The following is a 16748-nucleotide window of genomic DNA, read 5'->3' as shown; positions in this document are numbered from 1 at the left end:
AGGGTCTTCATCTTCACCATATGTCATAACAGAATGAGGATAAAGGTCAGGTGTATATTGTCTATTTAATTTTAAATTCTCAGTGGCAGCAATTTTATGTGTGGCTCCCCAGCTCAAGTTGCCCCCCTGCTGAAGTTGAACAAATGAATCTTTCAGACTCACTCTCAGTGTACATGCAGTACCAAAAACACAGACATATTTGTTTAAACACGGGCCCAGCAGTTTTGAGAAAGAAAGCAGCGTATTGTACTTCTACACAAATATTCCCCATGTCTCCAGGTCACTGGAGTAGCCTGTACAATCCCAAAGCTTTGTCAAGACAACTATGTCCTGTGACTGGACATTAGTGTCTTACAGGCTCACAATAAGACACAGATTGAATATGAAGTGATGTTTTTGAGTTAAACAGAGTAAATCAGCAGGTTATTTGAACTGGAAAGCAAGCATGTATTCAGTGACTTGGATCTTCACATCCTTAGGACATATTGTAAGTCTGAGGAGTGCTGTAGCCAATGTGTCAAAATGAGTATATGACCACTCATGATACTGTACTGTATATCACAACTTATCTTATCTTATTATTAAGTCTATGCATAAATAATGAGAAAATCACCAAATTTGTTTTAATTCAATTTGAACTTTCTTTTGTGGTTGAGCTACAGACTCAAACACATCCTCCAGAGTTATAAAGTTTTGTGACACAGTAGTTTGTGATAATTATGTTTGATATGATATAATGTCTGATTGCATCTTTTTATGGAGGATATTGAAATAGCAAAAGAAACCTGATTTCCTTTGACATTTCCTTTCTACTGTATGTGTAAAACAAGCCAGATAGAAACAATTATGTTATGTCTGAATATCAATCAGCTTACATTGAACAGTGCATGTTGGGTGCGATTACAGTTGTGTTTATCTACTTGAGTGGACAACTTTGCTGTCATTAACTGAAAGGTGACTTTTCTATAATACAGTATAACTTTTTCAGTACAGAAGGAAATTTTCAAAAAATAAATAAACACTGGCAATTATTTTTCTGTACAAATGATTTATGTTGATCAGAGGCTTTTTTGAGGGAAGGAAACAACATTTCCCAGCAAGGGATTTTACATGAATTAGTCAAACAACAGTCACCTTAATCCTGATTGATTTTTATTTACTGCTTCAAAAGTAATTTGGTTCAACACTGTCCTGAGACTTACAAGACAAGACTTGTTATTGTTATTCAGGAAAGGAACATGTGGAAACAAGGCCGTACAGAGGTGGGTGCAATGGCACACAAATGAAATACCATCCAATGAAGTTGGTGCTCAACAGGGGTCATTCATTTGAGCTGGAATTTGCTCACAACAAAAGCCAGACTGACTCTGACCAAACACCCACTCAGAAAGCAGAGAAAGCTGTCCAAAGTCATCTTCTGGTTGGTTAAGCTGGCCACAATCATCTGCTGCCCACATGGGAACCTTCATGATCAGGTAGTGAGATGGATTCAGTCTGCTCTTTTTCTCTTACTTTCTCCCCAAAATGTCCTAAACTCCCTTTCCTCAATCTTTCCTCTCTCTCTTTTCTCACCCCCCTCTGTCCTTGTTCTCTTTTTTCACCCACTCCTGCTGCTGAGACTTTGGTTCCCAGGCTGAACCCTTGGCTCAGCCCTCAGTTGTCACATGATAAAGACCCAGAGATCCAGACAAGTAAAGTACAAAGCACCTAACTCAAAGTGCATAGACACTCCGCAATCAAGACACATCAGAAGGTCACTGTCTTGTTACACTGTGTCTCCATCTGAGAAGGCATTTTTTCTGCTACACTGGTGTAATCTCTCACCACAACTGGCTCTGCGCTTCCATTCCCACGAGCAGGTAGGTGGTACTTGACGCAATTTAGAATGATAAATGAGAAGTAATTTAAAATATTGAAAGGATTTCAAATGGTTTATAGTGTCATGTATCGAGTTGTGTAATCTAATAATGTTACACAAGGAGATGCGTCACATGGAAAATGTAATTTAGAGTTTTGGAAACACAAAAAAAGCTAAAGTAAGGTTTGGCATCTTTCCCACTGTACAGTATAAAAGATTTGCGCCTGACTTCAGCAAGTTAGTGTCCTCATGTAACCCAATGTGATGAGATGCAGCAGCATTAAAGGCTGTCCACACCAAGAACTAGAACAATAACTATATAGTTTTAAAACGTGTTGTAGTTCTAGTGGAAGGTGGAGTTCAGAGTTCTATTTGATGAACAATAGAGATCCATCCAGGTATTTCCAGTAAAACTTCAAAACCTGTATAGACTATATCATCTTAATTTTTAAAATTGACTGATAACTTTATTTATTTATATTTATTTATTTTAATGGGGCTTTGCTCCTCTCTCACCATGGATTGACACTGTTGGAGCATGATGGCACCCACAGTTGATTTCTTTAGATAGGTTTGTCTCTCTTTCTTATAGTCTTCTATGATTCTAGGACTTTGTTCTACATTGTTATAAGAAATGAACAAAGTTAGCAACCCTTTTAGACCTTAAATCTGTGCTAATACCATGTGTCCCTTCAACAGCACGATAAAAGGTCATCCGTGCACTGTTGCACATCACATTTCAGCATCTATGAATCAGGGGTCTGTAATACCGAAACTCTAGCTTTACCAGAATACTTCTGAGCAACACTGAATCATCTCCTGTCTGTGATCACTGGTTTCCTTTTTTCTCTCTCTGTACGAAGTACAGCATTAAAAAGTAATCAATATCCATTTTCATTATCAGAATGTCTTTATTGTCATTGCAAGAAGAAATGCAACGAAATTGAAAAGCCGACAGAGCTGGAGCCCGCTGGGAGTGTTTGGCGCCAGTGTTTACAGAACATTATCGTTAATAAGTGTGGATGCTTACATCGTTATCATTATAGTTATTTTTATGGTTATCTTTCTTTAACCTCTGTAAAGACCACACAACAAAATAGAGTTTTGATGTTTCTTTAGTCATTATACATCATTTAACATTATAGGCAAATATTTATATTGTAGATTTTTCGTCATAACACCATGAGGTTTATTCTTATTCAATTGGTAACATAAACTCAGTCTTAGCAGCCTGCTATGGTTCCTTCTCAACCTTGACCATGCAGCTCTAATTCTTCCTGTTTGGAGCAGCTGGCAACCTTGAAAAAAAGGCTCTGACTGTCTGAACAGTATTATCATAGATGTGTAGGTTTGAAGAGCATCCTAAGTTTTACTTGCTCAAAATGTGTCTGCTAACTCCTTAAGTTACTCCTTAGTAAATTAATAAGATTAGGAATGATTTGCTCAATTATTTTATGACACCAGTTATTACAACCCATCTAATAGTTGTCGAGGCTTCTCACTCAACACCAAATTGTGGCAACCTCATAGTTGTGCTAGTTAAATAGTCACAAGATCACCAAAGTCATTAGGATTCATCCTTATATATTAAATATCTATACATACCATGAATGTCTGTATAAAGTTTCATGGTAATCAATCTAATAGTTTTTCAGATATTTCACAGTACAGCAGAGTGCAGTTCTCTGGTGGGTTTTTGGTCTCCTCCTTGAAGCAGGCTACTCACATAGCTACATAATTACTAATATGGACTTTGGCAGTGAAAGCATCCGGTCACGTAGTGATTAATTTTGACCTAGTCATGCATGGTGGACAGAACAGTGATGAGCTGACTCTGAGCAGAGTTGGAACTGGGGGCCTGCTATTGTCTGTCGGTTATGGTCATTTAAACTATATTTAAAATAATCTATAATCTACATACGTTGCATCATACTGAAAGGTATGCAACAGGTATGTTGGCTGATAAAGGTTGGCATAAAACAATTGAAAAACTGCTGTGTCATGTGCGTGCGCTGAGGCAAAACTTGACAAACTGGTCTTTTCATTTGAGGAACTGTGGTAAAACCACACATAATGAAACCAGAAGAGCCAGCCAACATAAAACCAACGCTTACAGAAAAAGAAGTACTGGCACACGCATATGGGGCATTTAGATTTAAATCTAAATACTAAATCTAAATGTTAAATCTAAATGTTAAATGTTAAATCTAAATGTTCGGGGTGAAACTAAATATTTAGCTAAAATGCAAATTCACACTGGAAGTAACTGGAAGTACTGAAATAAAAGCTTGAGATGATCAGATTGTGTTTATAAAATAAAAAAACGAATTCACATCAATTTATTGGGGGAAATGAACACTTCAACATACATTAGAGTGATAATAACTACGTAAAATAACAAATAACATGTTTGGAGAAATGTTATTTGACGCAGGATTCATGATCTGATTTAGACATTTAGATTTATATTTAAAACATTACTTATTTATTTAAACATTTAACATTTAGGTGTAACATTTAATATTTAGATTTAACTTTAATATATTTCTAAGCTCACAAATATTGCTGTAAATGTGGTACCCCATCCACCCTAGGGCAAATAGGGGCTTTCCAAGAAGAAAATAAAAAAAACCCTGAGGCAAGGGCAGAGACAAACTGGTGAAACAGAAACTTTGTGTTGTATTTGAATATCTAGAACATGTACCCAGTGAGTGTGAGTATGACACACAGAGCACACTATGAGTTTAAATGTGGGCCGACCACATGGTCCTAAGCTGGTTGGGGGACGGAAGGGGAAAAGGAGGAGCTGTTCTCACACACACATTCATTTCCTCCAGTCAAAAAGCCCCTAGGCACACAGAGAGCACATGGCTGTAGGATTTGGAAACCGCCCTTCAAACAGTAGGCAAGACAGTCACATCGTCACGTCAGGAGTGAGCATGTGCGCATGTGCAGTCCCGCCCGTGTCAAGTGCAGCACACAGACACGGAAGTAGAGTAGTAGTCTTTGGATAATGGTAGTGTGTAGGAGAAAAGGGGGAGGGAATGATTACAGACGCGCACTTGCAGCTGATGTAACATGAAAAAAGCCACAATGACCACAATGAAGTGAAGGTTTCTAAAAAGAGAGAGGGGAGAGGAGAGCAGTCTCTTCCTGTGTTCTGAACAAGGTAAGCAGACTTTGACATTGTATGGATGTGGGAGTTGTATGTATGAAGGAAGTAAGGTTAGTAAGGATTGCTGGGTTACCTTAGGAACACAAACCCAAAGTCTTTTAGCCCATCTGGTCCCTGTTCTAGTGTAGTTCCTCCATCTGCTCTTCTAAAGGGATGAAAGTGAAGCAGGGTCATTATACAGGTTAAGATTTTAGATTTAAGAACCAGAGAAAGAGGAAGTTTAATCCATGTTCACGTCACAACCAGTAATTCTTAATTTCTAAATGTGACTCATACATTACTTTCATGTATATTGCTTTATAATTAGATACAAGGCATTTTAACTTTAGTACACATTATTTTTGGCAGCTTCTGGTTATACAAATTTAAGTAATCTCTTACCAAAAGACTGCTATTAAAACTTTGATATTCCTATCTTTTTGCCATTGAATATTTTCTTTGACCCTGCCCTATTAACAGGCATTAGGTATTAAAAACTCTTTCAATAACCTATTCAATAACAACGCTTATGCTTACATGTTGGTATAGTATGAATGAAATGTTCTTTTTTCTTTGTTTTTAATTACAGCAAATCCTTCAACGTCTCCATTGTGATGTAGTTTCTTTTCACAGCATCAGTTATATCTCTTTAATGTGTCTGTTTATATCACGACCACATGGAGCTTTATTTGGGAGCAGTGTGTTAGTGTGCGAAAGGTCAAGTATCCTTTGCCAAACAGCACATGAGAGAGGGGGCATAAGACGCAGAGGAGAGGGAGAGACTGAGAAGGTCAATCCCCACCACATGGGCACATGACTTTCAACTATGCTAAGCTTATTCTCTAATACTTCATGTTTTTATGTAGATCAGTTTTGCTGTTATAAGTTAGCAAACATCATCTCCAAAGCATCTGCTAGTATTTTTAGTATTATTTTTTTAGCATAGAACAGAATAAAGTTTTGTTATGGTCCACTCACATGGAAATTCAAACAAAAACATGATGCAATAAAAATTCAAATAAGACAAAAGGACATGACAGACAACTCATACAGGTATGCATACAGGAGGCTGAAATCTAATAAAAGGTACTCTGTTTTGTAAGATGACAGAGTACGGAGTAAAAGGTCTTTTAACTTCTTGAGACCTGAACATTTGTTTGGTTTGCATTTTTAATTTCTCCTTGATATTTGAGATAAGTAGGACCTGATAAGCACAAAAACTAAGCATCATCTTTGAACAGGAAGTAATTTTTGTCTCTCATATGGAGACAGTGGGTTTATTTTACATTATAACACAATTAATTCACCAGTGCGTAAAACTATTTCCTTATATTTACACTTCCCTCATATGAGTACTTCCTGATTAGCAGTGTTGTAGCTTGTTGCTGATACTGTTACTTAAATTAGTAATTGTAGGTGTAGGTGCCCTATATATCCTTCCTGAAGGCACTTTTTTAAACATTAATTATACACAGGTACAGACACAGAAAACTTTTACAAAAAATGCAGCTAAGCAGTTCAGAAACAGTTTTTATGATTCTAATAATATTTTTGTGTTAACGGCTGTGTTTTCATCATTCTTTTTACCAATTGATCAAATGTTACTTTTGTCACTCCAACTTTGTCACTTGAAAAAGTGTATTCACAGCCAAATAACCAATAAATTACACAGTCAACTACTCCTAAGGACAGAGGGACACTCCCAAACTTGTTGCTTGGATCCCCATAGCAACATAAAAATAAGTGTTGAAACCAAGTTTGACAGCTCATTTTGCTCATAAGAAAAAATAGCTCATTTTGCCTTACTTGTATGTTGGCGTGGGTGAATGCTCTGACCAATGCAGTGCTGCCATCAGTGCAGTCTTACTCCTGTCTGCCTTATGGGAATCAGGCCTACCACCTAGCTGCCACTATGGGAGCCGTCGCCAACCCAGTGGCTTGCCTCATTGCAATTATTATTAAATTTTATTATGCTTTTGAAAATTTGTCTGGCAAATTTAAATTCTACATGTATGTTATCCATCATGAATCTTGAATTTATATATTCATGTCAAACATTTCATTATTATTCTGGGATTCTGGAAAAAGAAAATGTGCCCCACATCCATATTTGAAGCTAATAAGATAGTTTGAGAGGTATATACATAGATGTGGGACAAAAGGGCAGTTTGAGGACCACATGGGCATGAGAGACTTTGAGTAAGTAAATAAATTAATAAATATACAAACTGCATTATATTCATCATATACAGTAGTTGTATGAAGCTGAATAGCTTGTATTCCTCTTCATAAATCCTTCATAATGCTTTTCATTGTTCTAATTGTTTATGATTGTGTTAAGGATCCTTCAAATTTTACATTCTACTAATCAAACTGGTTTATATTGATATATTTCAGATCGTGTGCATCCACATTTCGTGATTTGCATCCTTCAAACCTCCATCATGTCGCTGTTGACTCACGTTTTGGCATGTCTGTTTGGGATGGGCTCTTGGGTGGCCATCAACGGGATGTGGGTGGAACTCCCCCTGATCGTATCTGGGATCCCAGAGGGCTGGTACCTCCCCTCCTACCTCACAGTCCTCATCCAGATGGCCAACATAGGTCCCCTCTTCATCACCCTGATGCACCACTTCCGCCCAGGGAAACTGGACGAGCGGCCGGTCATCTACTCCATTGTTGTGTTGGGGATCATCGCTACATTCCTGCTGGCTTTCTTCTGGAAGCACACGGTGACAGTAGGAGGCTCACTGCATAGTGTGCCACTGCTGGTGTTAAGCTTCCTGCTTTCAGTGGTAGACTGCACCTCCTCTGTCACCTTCCTGCCTTTCATGATGCGACTGCGTCCCCAGTACCTCACTACATACTTTGCAGGTGAAGGACTCAGTGGTCTGGTGCCTGCACTGGTGGCTCTGATTCAAGGTGTTGGTGTAGTACACTGTCAGAATGCCACTTTGTCTGATCCATTAAATAAAACACTTGAGAATCCCAATATGGCTGGCGGTGCAGAGCTAGTAGCTGTCTACCAGCCAGCTAAATTCTCTGCCCAGGTCTTCTTCCTGTTCCTCAGTGCTATGATGGTTGTGTGTCTGGTAGCATTCATCCTACTCAACTGTCACCCAGCTGTGGCTCGGGAGAGAAAAAATGACCGGTATTTCAATGGTGATATGGCTTCGGAGAAGAGAGAGCAAGGTGTGTCTCTGCATGCCCATACACCAGAGCAGAAGCCTATGATCAGTCCCTTGGACAGGAGTGAACCTCGCAGCTCTTTTGGCACAGGGACATTCAGCTACCTCGAGGTGGTGTTCATCTTTGTTGTGTTGGCGTGGGTGAATGCTCTGACCAATGCAGTGCTGCCATCAGTGCAGTCTTACTCCTGTCTGCCTTATGGGAATCAGGCCTACCACCTAGCTGCCACTATGGGAGCCGTCGCCAACCCAGTGGCTTGCTTAATCGCAATGTTTATACCAATAAGGTGAGAATAACTACCTTCTTTTTACATAATATTTCACTCTCTTCCAACAACATAACATTCAAAACTTCATACTGTGGGAGGAGATTATGTTCAGTAGTTATCATTGCAACTCCTACAGGTCATCAGTAGAGGTCATTCATTTAAACACTTATATCACTGTGTTTTTTGAGGCCAGCTTGTCCAATGTAACTGAAAATCCCCAGGTTCACCTTATGCATGGATCTTTATTTCCTCATCTTCTCTTAGGTCTCTCATCTTCATGGGTTTCTTGACCATGGTTGGGACTGGATTTGGAGCCTACATCATGGCCATGGCTGCTATGAGTCCCTGTCCCCTGCTGGTCCACAGCCCTACTGGAACCATCATCATAGTAAAAAGCTTTGTCCTAATGAAAACATGTTCAATTGAGTCTTTGATATATACTACTTGAAATAAATTAATTTTGGATGTCATGTTTTCCCTTTTAAATAGGATTAATGCTACACCTTGTAAAGGAATGAGAGTACAACCCACTTGTCATAATAGAATGTTCAAAAAACATTCTCATGATTTGGGGTGTGGTGTGATGGGCAGGTTTTGTAATCAAGTCAATTCAGTGTTCACTGACTTGATTAAGATGTAACATAGTGCCAACTCATGTTTGTGCCAAGTCAGAGAATACTAAGACAATTCCCTAAAGTAAAGCTTTTATTTTAGAGGACATTTCACAAAAAACTGTGAGCACTTTTAGATTGCAAATGGTGCCAGTGCCCTGCTTCATAAACGACTATCACTTGCACATTGCAGATAAACTTGTAAGTCCTGTTTTCCTCTTGCAAGGTCATGATCCGGTCCCAAGTATTGCATTTCTTTTGATTAGTTAAATGTAACTAAATGAATGTTGGAGGAAATAATCTCATGTTGCTAATTGCAGCTTGCATGTTCAAATTTGGTGCAACTGGCCTCTTTTTCCCTTACGAATGTTGTAAGTTATGTTTCCCCATTGTTGATGCAATCATTGCAATCTTCCCCCATTTGTGTCACAAATGTAATCAAATAGTTTGCGCACAAACATGTTGTTTGGCATATTAGTCAAATTGGTGAACTGATAAATGTTTTGTTTTGTTCATGATAGAAAAACATTGACTGCCATTGGATAAGCTTACATGTTGGAGTCTAAACAGGATACTTTGCATTAATATTTGCATAACAGGAACTAGATGTCAGTTGTGATTATCATTCTAACAAACAATATTTATATTTTCTCTGCAACAGGTGCTGACTTGGATCCTGTTTGTCCTGTCCTTGTCCTATGTGAAGGTCATCATTGGAGTGATTCTGAGAGATGAGGGCCGTAGTGCCCTTGTGTGGTGTGGAGCAGTAGTGCAGTTGGGCTCCATGCTTGGTGCTCTATCCATGTTCCCATTGGTCAGTGTCTATGGACTTTTCAAGTCAGGTGATGCTTGTAACACCAAGTGTCCAATGTAGTGAGTAGATATATTTGAGTGAAAAACACTGCTGTACTGAAACATGAATTGCACTTATATTTCTAGCACTGAACCTACTGCAGTCATGAGCTTTACATATTCCAAATGTTACAGATAGATCATAGGTGTTTATCTCCCAAATGTATACTACTTTGTAATGTATGCTTCTTTTATGTTTCATTGTTTCATTAGTATTATTATGTCTCAAACCGTACAAAGACCAGACATAAATATTATTTATTGCTGGGCGTTTTCTCAATTCCAATTAGGAGGTCAAAACCATGTTACTTGAACAGGTGCAGTCTGTAGAATTTAGTGGCATCTAGTGGAACAGACCTTGCAAAAATGTAATATAATATTCATAAATGTGTTTCCATTAGTGTACAATTCCACAAACATAAGAAACATTTTCTTGTCGTTATGAGATGTCGAATGAGCCCATTATACCTACACAGGGACCAGGGCCTCTTCATGTAGCCCACTATGTTGCACCGTCATGTTTCTATAGTAGCCCAGCACTGAAAGCCAAACACTGGTTCTAGAGAGGGCCTTTCATGTTTTTTGTGAGTTTCGTGTCGACTGTAGGTTGTCCTACATGCCTGGAAGTTGGGGAGAGTTAGTTGGTTGCAATCTTCAAACTCATCACTAGATGTCACTAAATGTCACACACAAAAATGTGAAAGCACTACAGTTTGTTTTTTGTTTTTTTAAGATTTGGCTTTAAAACGTGCCTTAATTTAAAACTTGGTTTGAGCACATGGTTGTTCGACATAACCTGCTTTGTAAATGTTCTAGAGTGTAGAAAATGTTAGACAATACCAAATTAAAAACTTGGTTTATTGCTGGAAATCATCCAATATATGCTCCTTATTCTAACCCTGACAGCAGAAGCTATTATGCCATAAATGAGTGACAAGGGCAGAGAGCACAGTTGAGTCACTAGGGGGAGACAAATATCACAAAAACCTGAACTAGATATGCTCCTTTGTGGTTATTGGTAAACTTTTTATCACTAAGGATCAATCTGCAATATTGTGATAATTACAATGCTTGTACTGGTCGCAGCTTTCATTACACACTAGCAGGAGTTAATGGAGTTTGATGTGCTGAGACAGCTTGTACACAACCCTAAGCCATTGATGAAAATACATTTTAAAAATCCGAAAGCTGTGTGTGTGTGTGTGACCACCTTTTTCTCATGTAGCTTGGTAAAAGTACAGGGAACATAACTACAAGGAATTGAATGCATTTATACGTTAAGCCTTGACACTGTGTGCATCGAGGTTACAGTAAATCCTCATTCAGTAACATGATTTATGGAAGACAAGGTACACAAATGTCCAATACCAATAATAATAGTCTGGAAACAACCTTCCAGTCACAAAACAAGTGCACTTTAGGTTAATCCCACACAATATGCATGTAAATATCAATTGATTTTTGAGCATAAAAGGTGCTTACGGTGTTCTGAGTCATTCCTAATTTTTTCTTGGTGTTAAAGTTGAAGTATGTAACTCTGACACCAAGCATTTAGAAATGGTACTGTGGCCCACGTTCAAAACACTGGAGAGAGCTGTTACTCCTCGCCCCCTCCCTGCCAGAGTCTACTTCACGCGGGTTGCCAGTTGTTGGACATGATCCTGCATGCGCGCGAGACGAGTGCAACATACACAATGCAAAGTGACCCACAGTCAGACATCCCAGCCTGTTTCAAAGGCATCTCCTATACATCCCCTTGTTTTGTTTCTCAAATTGTCACGACGTATTTGAGAGTCATGAGTTTTTTGTTGGTTTTGTAACATCAGACATTATCTGCAGTGTTCCTAGCTGCAGCTCAGTGGCAACTGGCAACCTGGCTGCTGAAACACTACTGACTTGGTGATTTGTAGCTAGGTGGTGGGTGGCGTATCAGGCCAAAACACAGAATGACAACATAAACATTATTTGAGGGCTGCAACTGAACTTTTCAAATGTGAATATTCTGGCTGGACTACTATTGTCAGTGATATCAGTGTTTGAAATTAACATGATTCCTTAATGTCTGGTGACATTTAAGGCCATTTTATGATTACTTGGAATATATTTGTTACATACAGCTACTTTAAGTAAAATCTTTGAATTAACTTATAGTGCAGTAATTGATTATTGTGATTGCAGTAAGAAAGAGTGACACTATTCCATACTATCTGCCAGTTTACATTCAAATAATACTCTTTTAGACCAATGTTCCAACTTCAAATTGTATATCCATAAAATTAATGTTGCATTTTTATAGATATGAGATGAAAGACCAAGTTCACTGATTTGAAAAAATTAGTTGAGAAAAACTCAATAGTTGCATGCTAGTGTGTTATTATTATTGTAATTGTGTTTAAGTCATAAGACCATTATGCTTCTTAATATCAGCTTTGCTATAAGAAATATGGATGGCTCTGTGTCCAATACCTAACAGTTCATTATTTACTTGTGGATTATGCCTGCCTATGATCTTTTTTCCCTTCTGCTGATGTTGGACATCGGTATTGGAAGCCAGCACATCTTTAGAACCAACACTAGATGTCACTGTGAGATTAAAAATTCAACATGAGGAACTGAAGCCATCAGTATCAGCTGCAGTCAAGCTGCAAGAATCAAATGGTGCTACAGGTTTGATCTGCAATTCTAAAAATATCGCCAAATGTGTCTGATCAGGTCACATTTGTTAAATGAGGCATTGCGAGATTAAAAGATTTAGTTCCCAGTGGTTGAATAAAAACAGATCTTAGTTGTTCTATAAACTTTACACCCAATTTGGTCCAATGGCTGAGCACAAATATAAACTTCTCTGTCCTCTTTGATCCGTCATTCACACTGTTTTTTTTCTCTCATAAAAATAGAAATATTGCACAACTTCAGTTTAGATGGAGGAGTGATGCATCTCTCTGGGGTGTTTGCCCAGGTTACAGAGGTCACGTCTGCATAACATCCTCGTTACACTAAATCACAGAGAGAGTGTGTGTGTGCGTGTGTGTTTGTCTGTGTGTCTGTAAGTGTGCTGTATTTATCCTTCCTCAAGGCCACGAAGACAAATAGGAATGAGGAACTCATGGCCAGTCAGAGTCTGATTCAGATCCCAGTGGTTCCTCACAGAACATCTGGGGTCATCATCTCCGGGTGGCTCATACCTCACCTATTCCCTTATCTCTTCCTGTAGTTTGTATGACTTATGGTGTGCTGAGTTTAAGGGCTGCAGACCTGTTTGGAAAGATTTTAGCAATAGCTCAATATCTGAATATGGGAGGAACTTAATCCATTTTCAATATGCTGGTCTGAAACTGTCTGGTCAAAAATTCAAACGGCTCCCTTTAGGTGTTATGAAATGATGCAACACTAAATGCACTGAGATTCAGACAGGTGGACAGTCTGTGGAATATGAATGTGGGTGGCAGCATGACAGAAGTATCATAACTAGAGAAAGTGGGAGACATCTTCCTTATCTTTCTCCCTGCCTCTATCTCTCTCTGCTTCATTCCAACTATTTCGATATCAGACTATCTCTTTATTCCCGAGCTCCTTGTCTTCCTCGATTCATGCATATGGCAGACTTTGTGACCGTAATTTCAATTTAAAACACATGAGGGGAAATCCTAGCCTGCGCTGCTCTTTAATGGGCCGTCATGGGATTGGAGTATGCAGAGAATGATTGAATTTTGTGAGAAGGCCAGGAACGATCAAGTCTCGCCTGCCGTTATGCAATCGACCATTCCCCTCTCACAACGCGACGTCTGGTAAAACCTAGAGGAGGAGGAGGGGGGCTAAGGGCTGGAAACCTCAACGTCTGGACCAAAAGAGAGAAAAATATTTTTTCTTCTAAATGACTCAAGACTATATAAAAGAGAAAGTCAGCTATCGTACATAAAAAAAGAGCCAAATAAGATGTGATCGACCACATCAAAAGCAGAGATGTTGAATTGTTGTAAATTTAATGGTTGTAAATGAGTCTTTTTACACCGAGATGCATGACATCCTATATTTCCTCACAGACGGAAACATATGGATCCTATACAAACCCTGCCATGCTGTTTTATTTATACGATTGTGTCATGTCTGTTTTCTCTCTTGACTCTCTCCACCTGCTTGGCCCACTTTGAAAATGTCAAGATAAAAACTGCTTACTCCCAGGCACTGAAATTACCACTTTGTCCAAACTTTTTCACACCCACTGTGTTGGATTACACCACTGCCATATCTTTTCAATGAAGCAAGAGAGACTACCTTTCCCGTTAAGTCCATTATATTCAAATGGGCTGGGCCTTTTTTCTTTTTTCTTCTTCGCAACAAGACAAAGTAATCAAAAGTTGAAAGCAAACACTCAAGGAGGCACTTAGCAAAAAAGAAAAGCTTTTATGATAAAACATTCATATACAGTGCGGGAGACAGGTAATCTTTGCGGATGATAGGGTTGTCTTGTGGTCAGTTTCAGTATAGTGTGGCTTGGGGAGCCCTGTAGATGAATGCTCCTAATAACATCCCCGCCCACCCATCATCCACCGGACCATCCAGGCAGAACAACTAATACCTGAGAGTATTTCTTCAGTGGTGTGAAGTATGCCTTAAAGAGCTGTTGGAGGCTGCAGTAAAGTTGGGTTCATTACCTTGACATACTGATGACAGCTTATGCTGGCTGAGATGCAGACAAACACACGTTTGTCTTTATATCTTTGTGAGGACACCCATTGAGGTAATGTATTCCTTAGCCCCTAACCCTAACCTCAACCATTGCAGCTCAATGCCTAAACCCTACCTGTGCACTAAACTGAAACTAAACCCAATTATAACATTAACCTTAAAAGCAAGTTTTAATCCTCAAATTGCCCTGTGAAGTTGTAACCTCACAATGCTGGTGCAATACAACTGAATTTGGTTCTTTCAAAGATGGACAGACACACACATACACACATATGAGTCATAGACACTTTTGGAGACATTACATAGACTTACTTTCATTTCCTGGAGACTTACCCTAATCCTAACCATAACCGCTACTTGCCTAAACCTGATTTTATCATAACCCTAACCTTAACCACTGACCCAAATATCAGATTTTTCCCAACTGGGGACACAGCTTTGTCCCCAATATGTCAAGCTGTCTCCAATTAACTGAAGCCAAGTCTGACATTTGTCCCCAAAAGTAGCCTATGACAGACTACACACACACACACACACACACACACACATTAAAGGCTAAATAATCTGCTGTCAGTGCTCTTTTTGCTTTGTACACACAGTAGGATTTTATATAAATCAGATTGCCTGAGCTGTAGTCAGAGAAGGAAAAACTTCCTTGTTTTCTCAGACTCTAAAAGCTAAGATCACTTTCTTTGAGTCCTTTGAACGTTTTCTCCTGAAGGCATCCAAATCAATACATTGCACATGTTGTGGGTGCAGAGAAGATATCAAAATATCTGGATTTGAAAAAAGGGAAAAAAATATTGCACGAAAAGTTTTAAGGGATGGGTTTGGTATTTGGGAAAAACACTTATTTGCTTTCTGGCCCGAGGGTTAAACAAGAAGACTAATATCACTCTCAGTTTTATCCACTAGATATGAAGCTACAGCTAACAGCTGGTAAGTGCCTAGCCAAAAAATTGTCTGGCCCATAGCCCCATGTAAAACCACAACTTGTCATGTTTACACTTCAGTTTTTGTGCAGATTAGACATGAAATATAACATCTTAATTAGTTAGCTGGAGGTGACGTAGGTTTTTGTAACCTTTGAGCACAGCCAGGCTAGCAGTTTCCCTCTATTTGCTCTCTTTGTGCTAAGCTAAGCTGCCTGTAGCCTTACTGTAGGCAGAGACATTATAATAAGAGGAGACATATCACTCCCATTGAAATGCATAGGGAAACTACGTAACGCCAAGATGGCCGGTGTTTGCACATGTCCCGCCTCTTCTGGTGCCGTTGCTCCAATCATTTTGCTGGTCCTACGCGGTCACGTTTTTGCGACACTTGGAAGTCATTTTCAACAGCGACATTTTAAAACACATGATCAGCAGTTTATACTACTTTGTGTACATATATTTTGTAATGCTTTATCCAAAATTGTGGCATGATCTGGGAAAGTTGACTGTGAGCAAACTCCTGTCTCTGCTGTGAGCGTAAGATGATGTCTTGCTGTCAGTGCCTGCCGTAAATGAAGACTGTCGTGAAGTATTGCGCATGCGCAGTCCAAGATGCCAGTAAGGAAAAAGGCTTTTAAAACGTTAATTTGATACCAAACCATCAAACCCTTTCAGCCATTATAGTTTGATTTTCATCGTGATTTCAAAACATATGTTTTTTATGTCCCTTAGACCTCGGAAAATGGAGATACAGCTCTCTCCCTATTCATTTAGATAGCCGGTTGGTCTTCCTATGGCCAAATAGCTGCCCGGAGGCGTGGCCAATTTTGCCGCCGAGTGAGATGACTTGCCTTAGAAGGACTTTGCTGTAGGCTACAGACCTCAATATGATATCTATCTTCTCATCTAACATATTTTAAATAAATAAGCAAGATCATGATCATGACTATCACTTCACTGGTGTGCTGTGCTTCTTTCTTTAAAAATCAATTTTTATGAAACACGTGATTTATAGGTAGATATTTATGTTCACAGTTTCACCTTCTGTGATTTGAACAATTCATAACCCACTCAGACAGGAAGAAACAACTAAAGCATCAAACTCTCACTTCTTGATATTGGGAAGTCAGTTTGTCTGGGTAGCATGTGGGGTCAGCGTTAGGTCACACTGGGCATCCATTAGCGGCCCTAC

At 39.0% G+C, this 16748-nt stretch overlaps 1 protein-coding gene across 2 annotated transcripts; it reads left to right on the top strand.

Annotated features, from left to right (window-relative positions):
- The first annotated feature begins 1751 nt into the window (after window positions 1-1751).
- On the top strand, window positions 1752-10159 carry LOC128366169 (riboflavin transporter 2-like). Of its 2 annotated transcripts, none has more exons than XM_053326849.1 (4): window positions 1752-1859; window positions 7410-8487; window positions 8734-8857; window positions 9742-10159. In XM_053326849.1, exons 2-4 carry the CDS (start codon window positions 7457-7459, stop codon window positions 9952-9954), a joined length of 1368 nt encoding a protein of 455 aa, XP_053182824.1. In that variant the 5' UTR covers window positions 1752-1859; window positions 7410-7456; the 3' UTR covers window positions 9955-10159. The 2 variants fall into 2 exon arrangements, with proteins under 2 accessions (XP_053182824.1, XP_053182825.1); XM_053326850.1 differs by lacking the exon at window positions 1752-1859 and adding an exon at window positions 4914-5027.
- Window positions 10160-16748: the final 6589 nt, after the last annotated feature.

The sequence above is a fragment of the Scomber japonicus genome, chromosome 10, assembly GCF_027409825.1.
Source record: "Scomber japonicus isolate fScoJap1 chromosome 10, fScoJap1.pri, whole genome shotgun sequence".
Taxonomy (NCBI): domain Eukaryota; kingdom Metazoa; phylum Chordata; class Actinopteri; order Scombriformes; family Scombridae; genus Scomber; species Scomber japonicus.
Note: the sequence above shows the minus strand (reverse complement) of the source record. Positions and strands in the feature narration are given on the sequence as shown.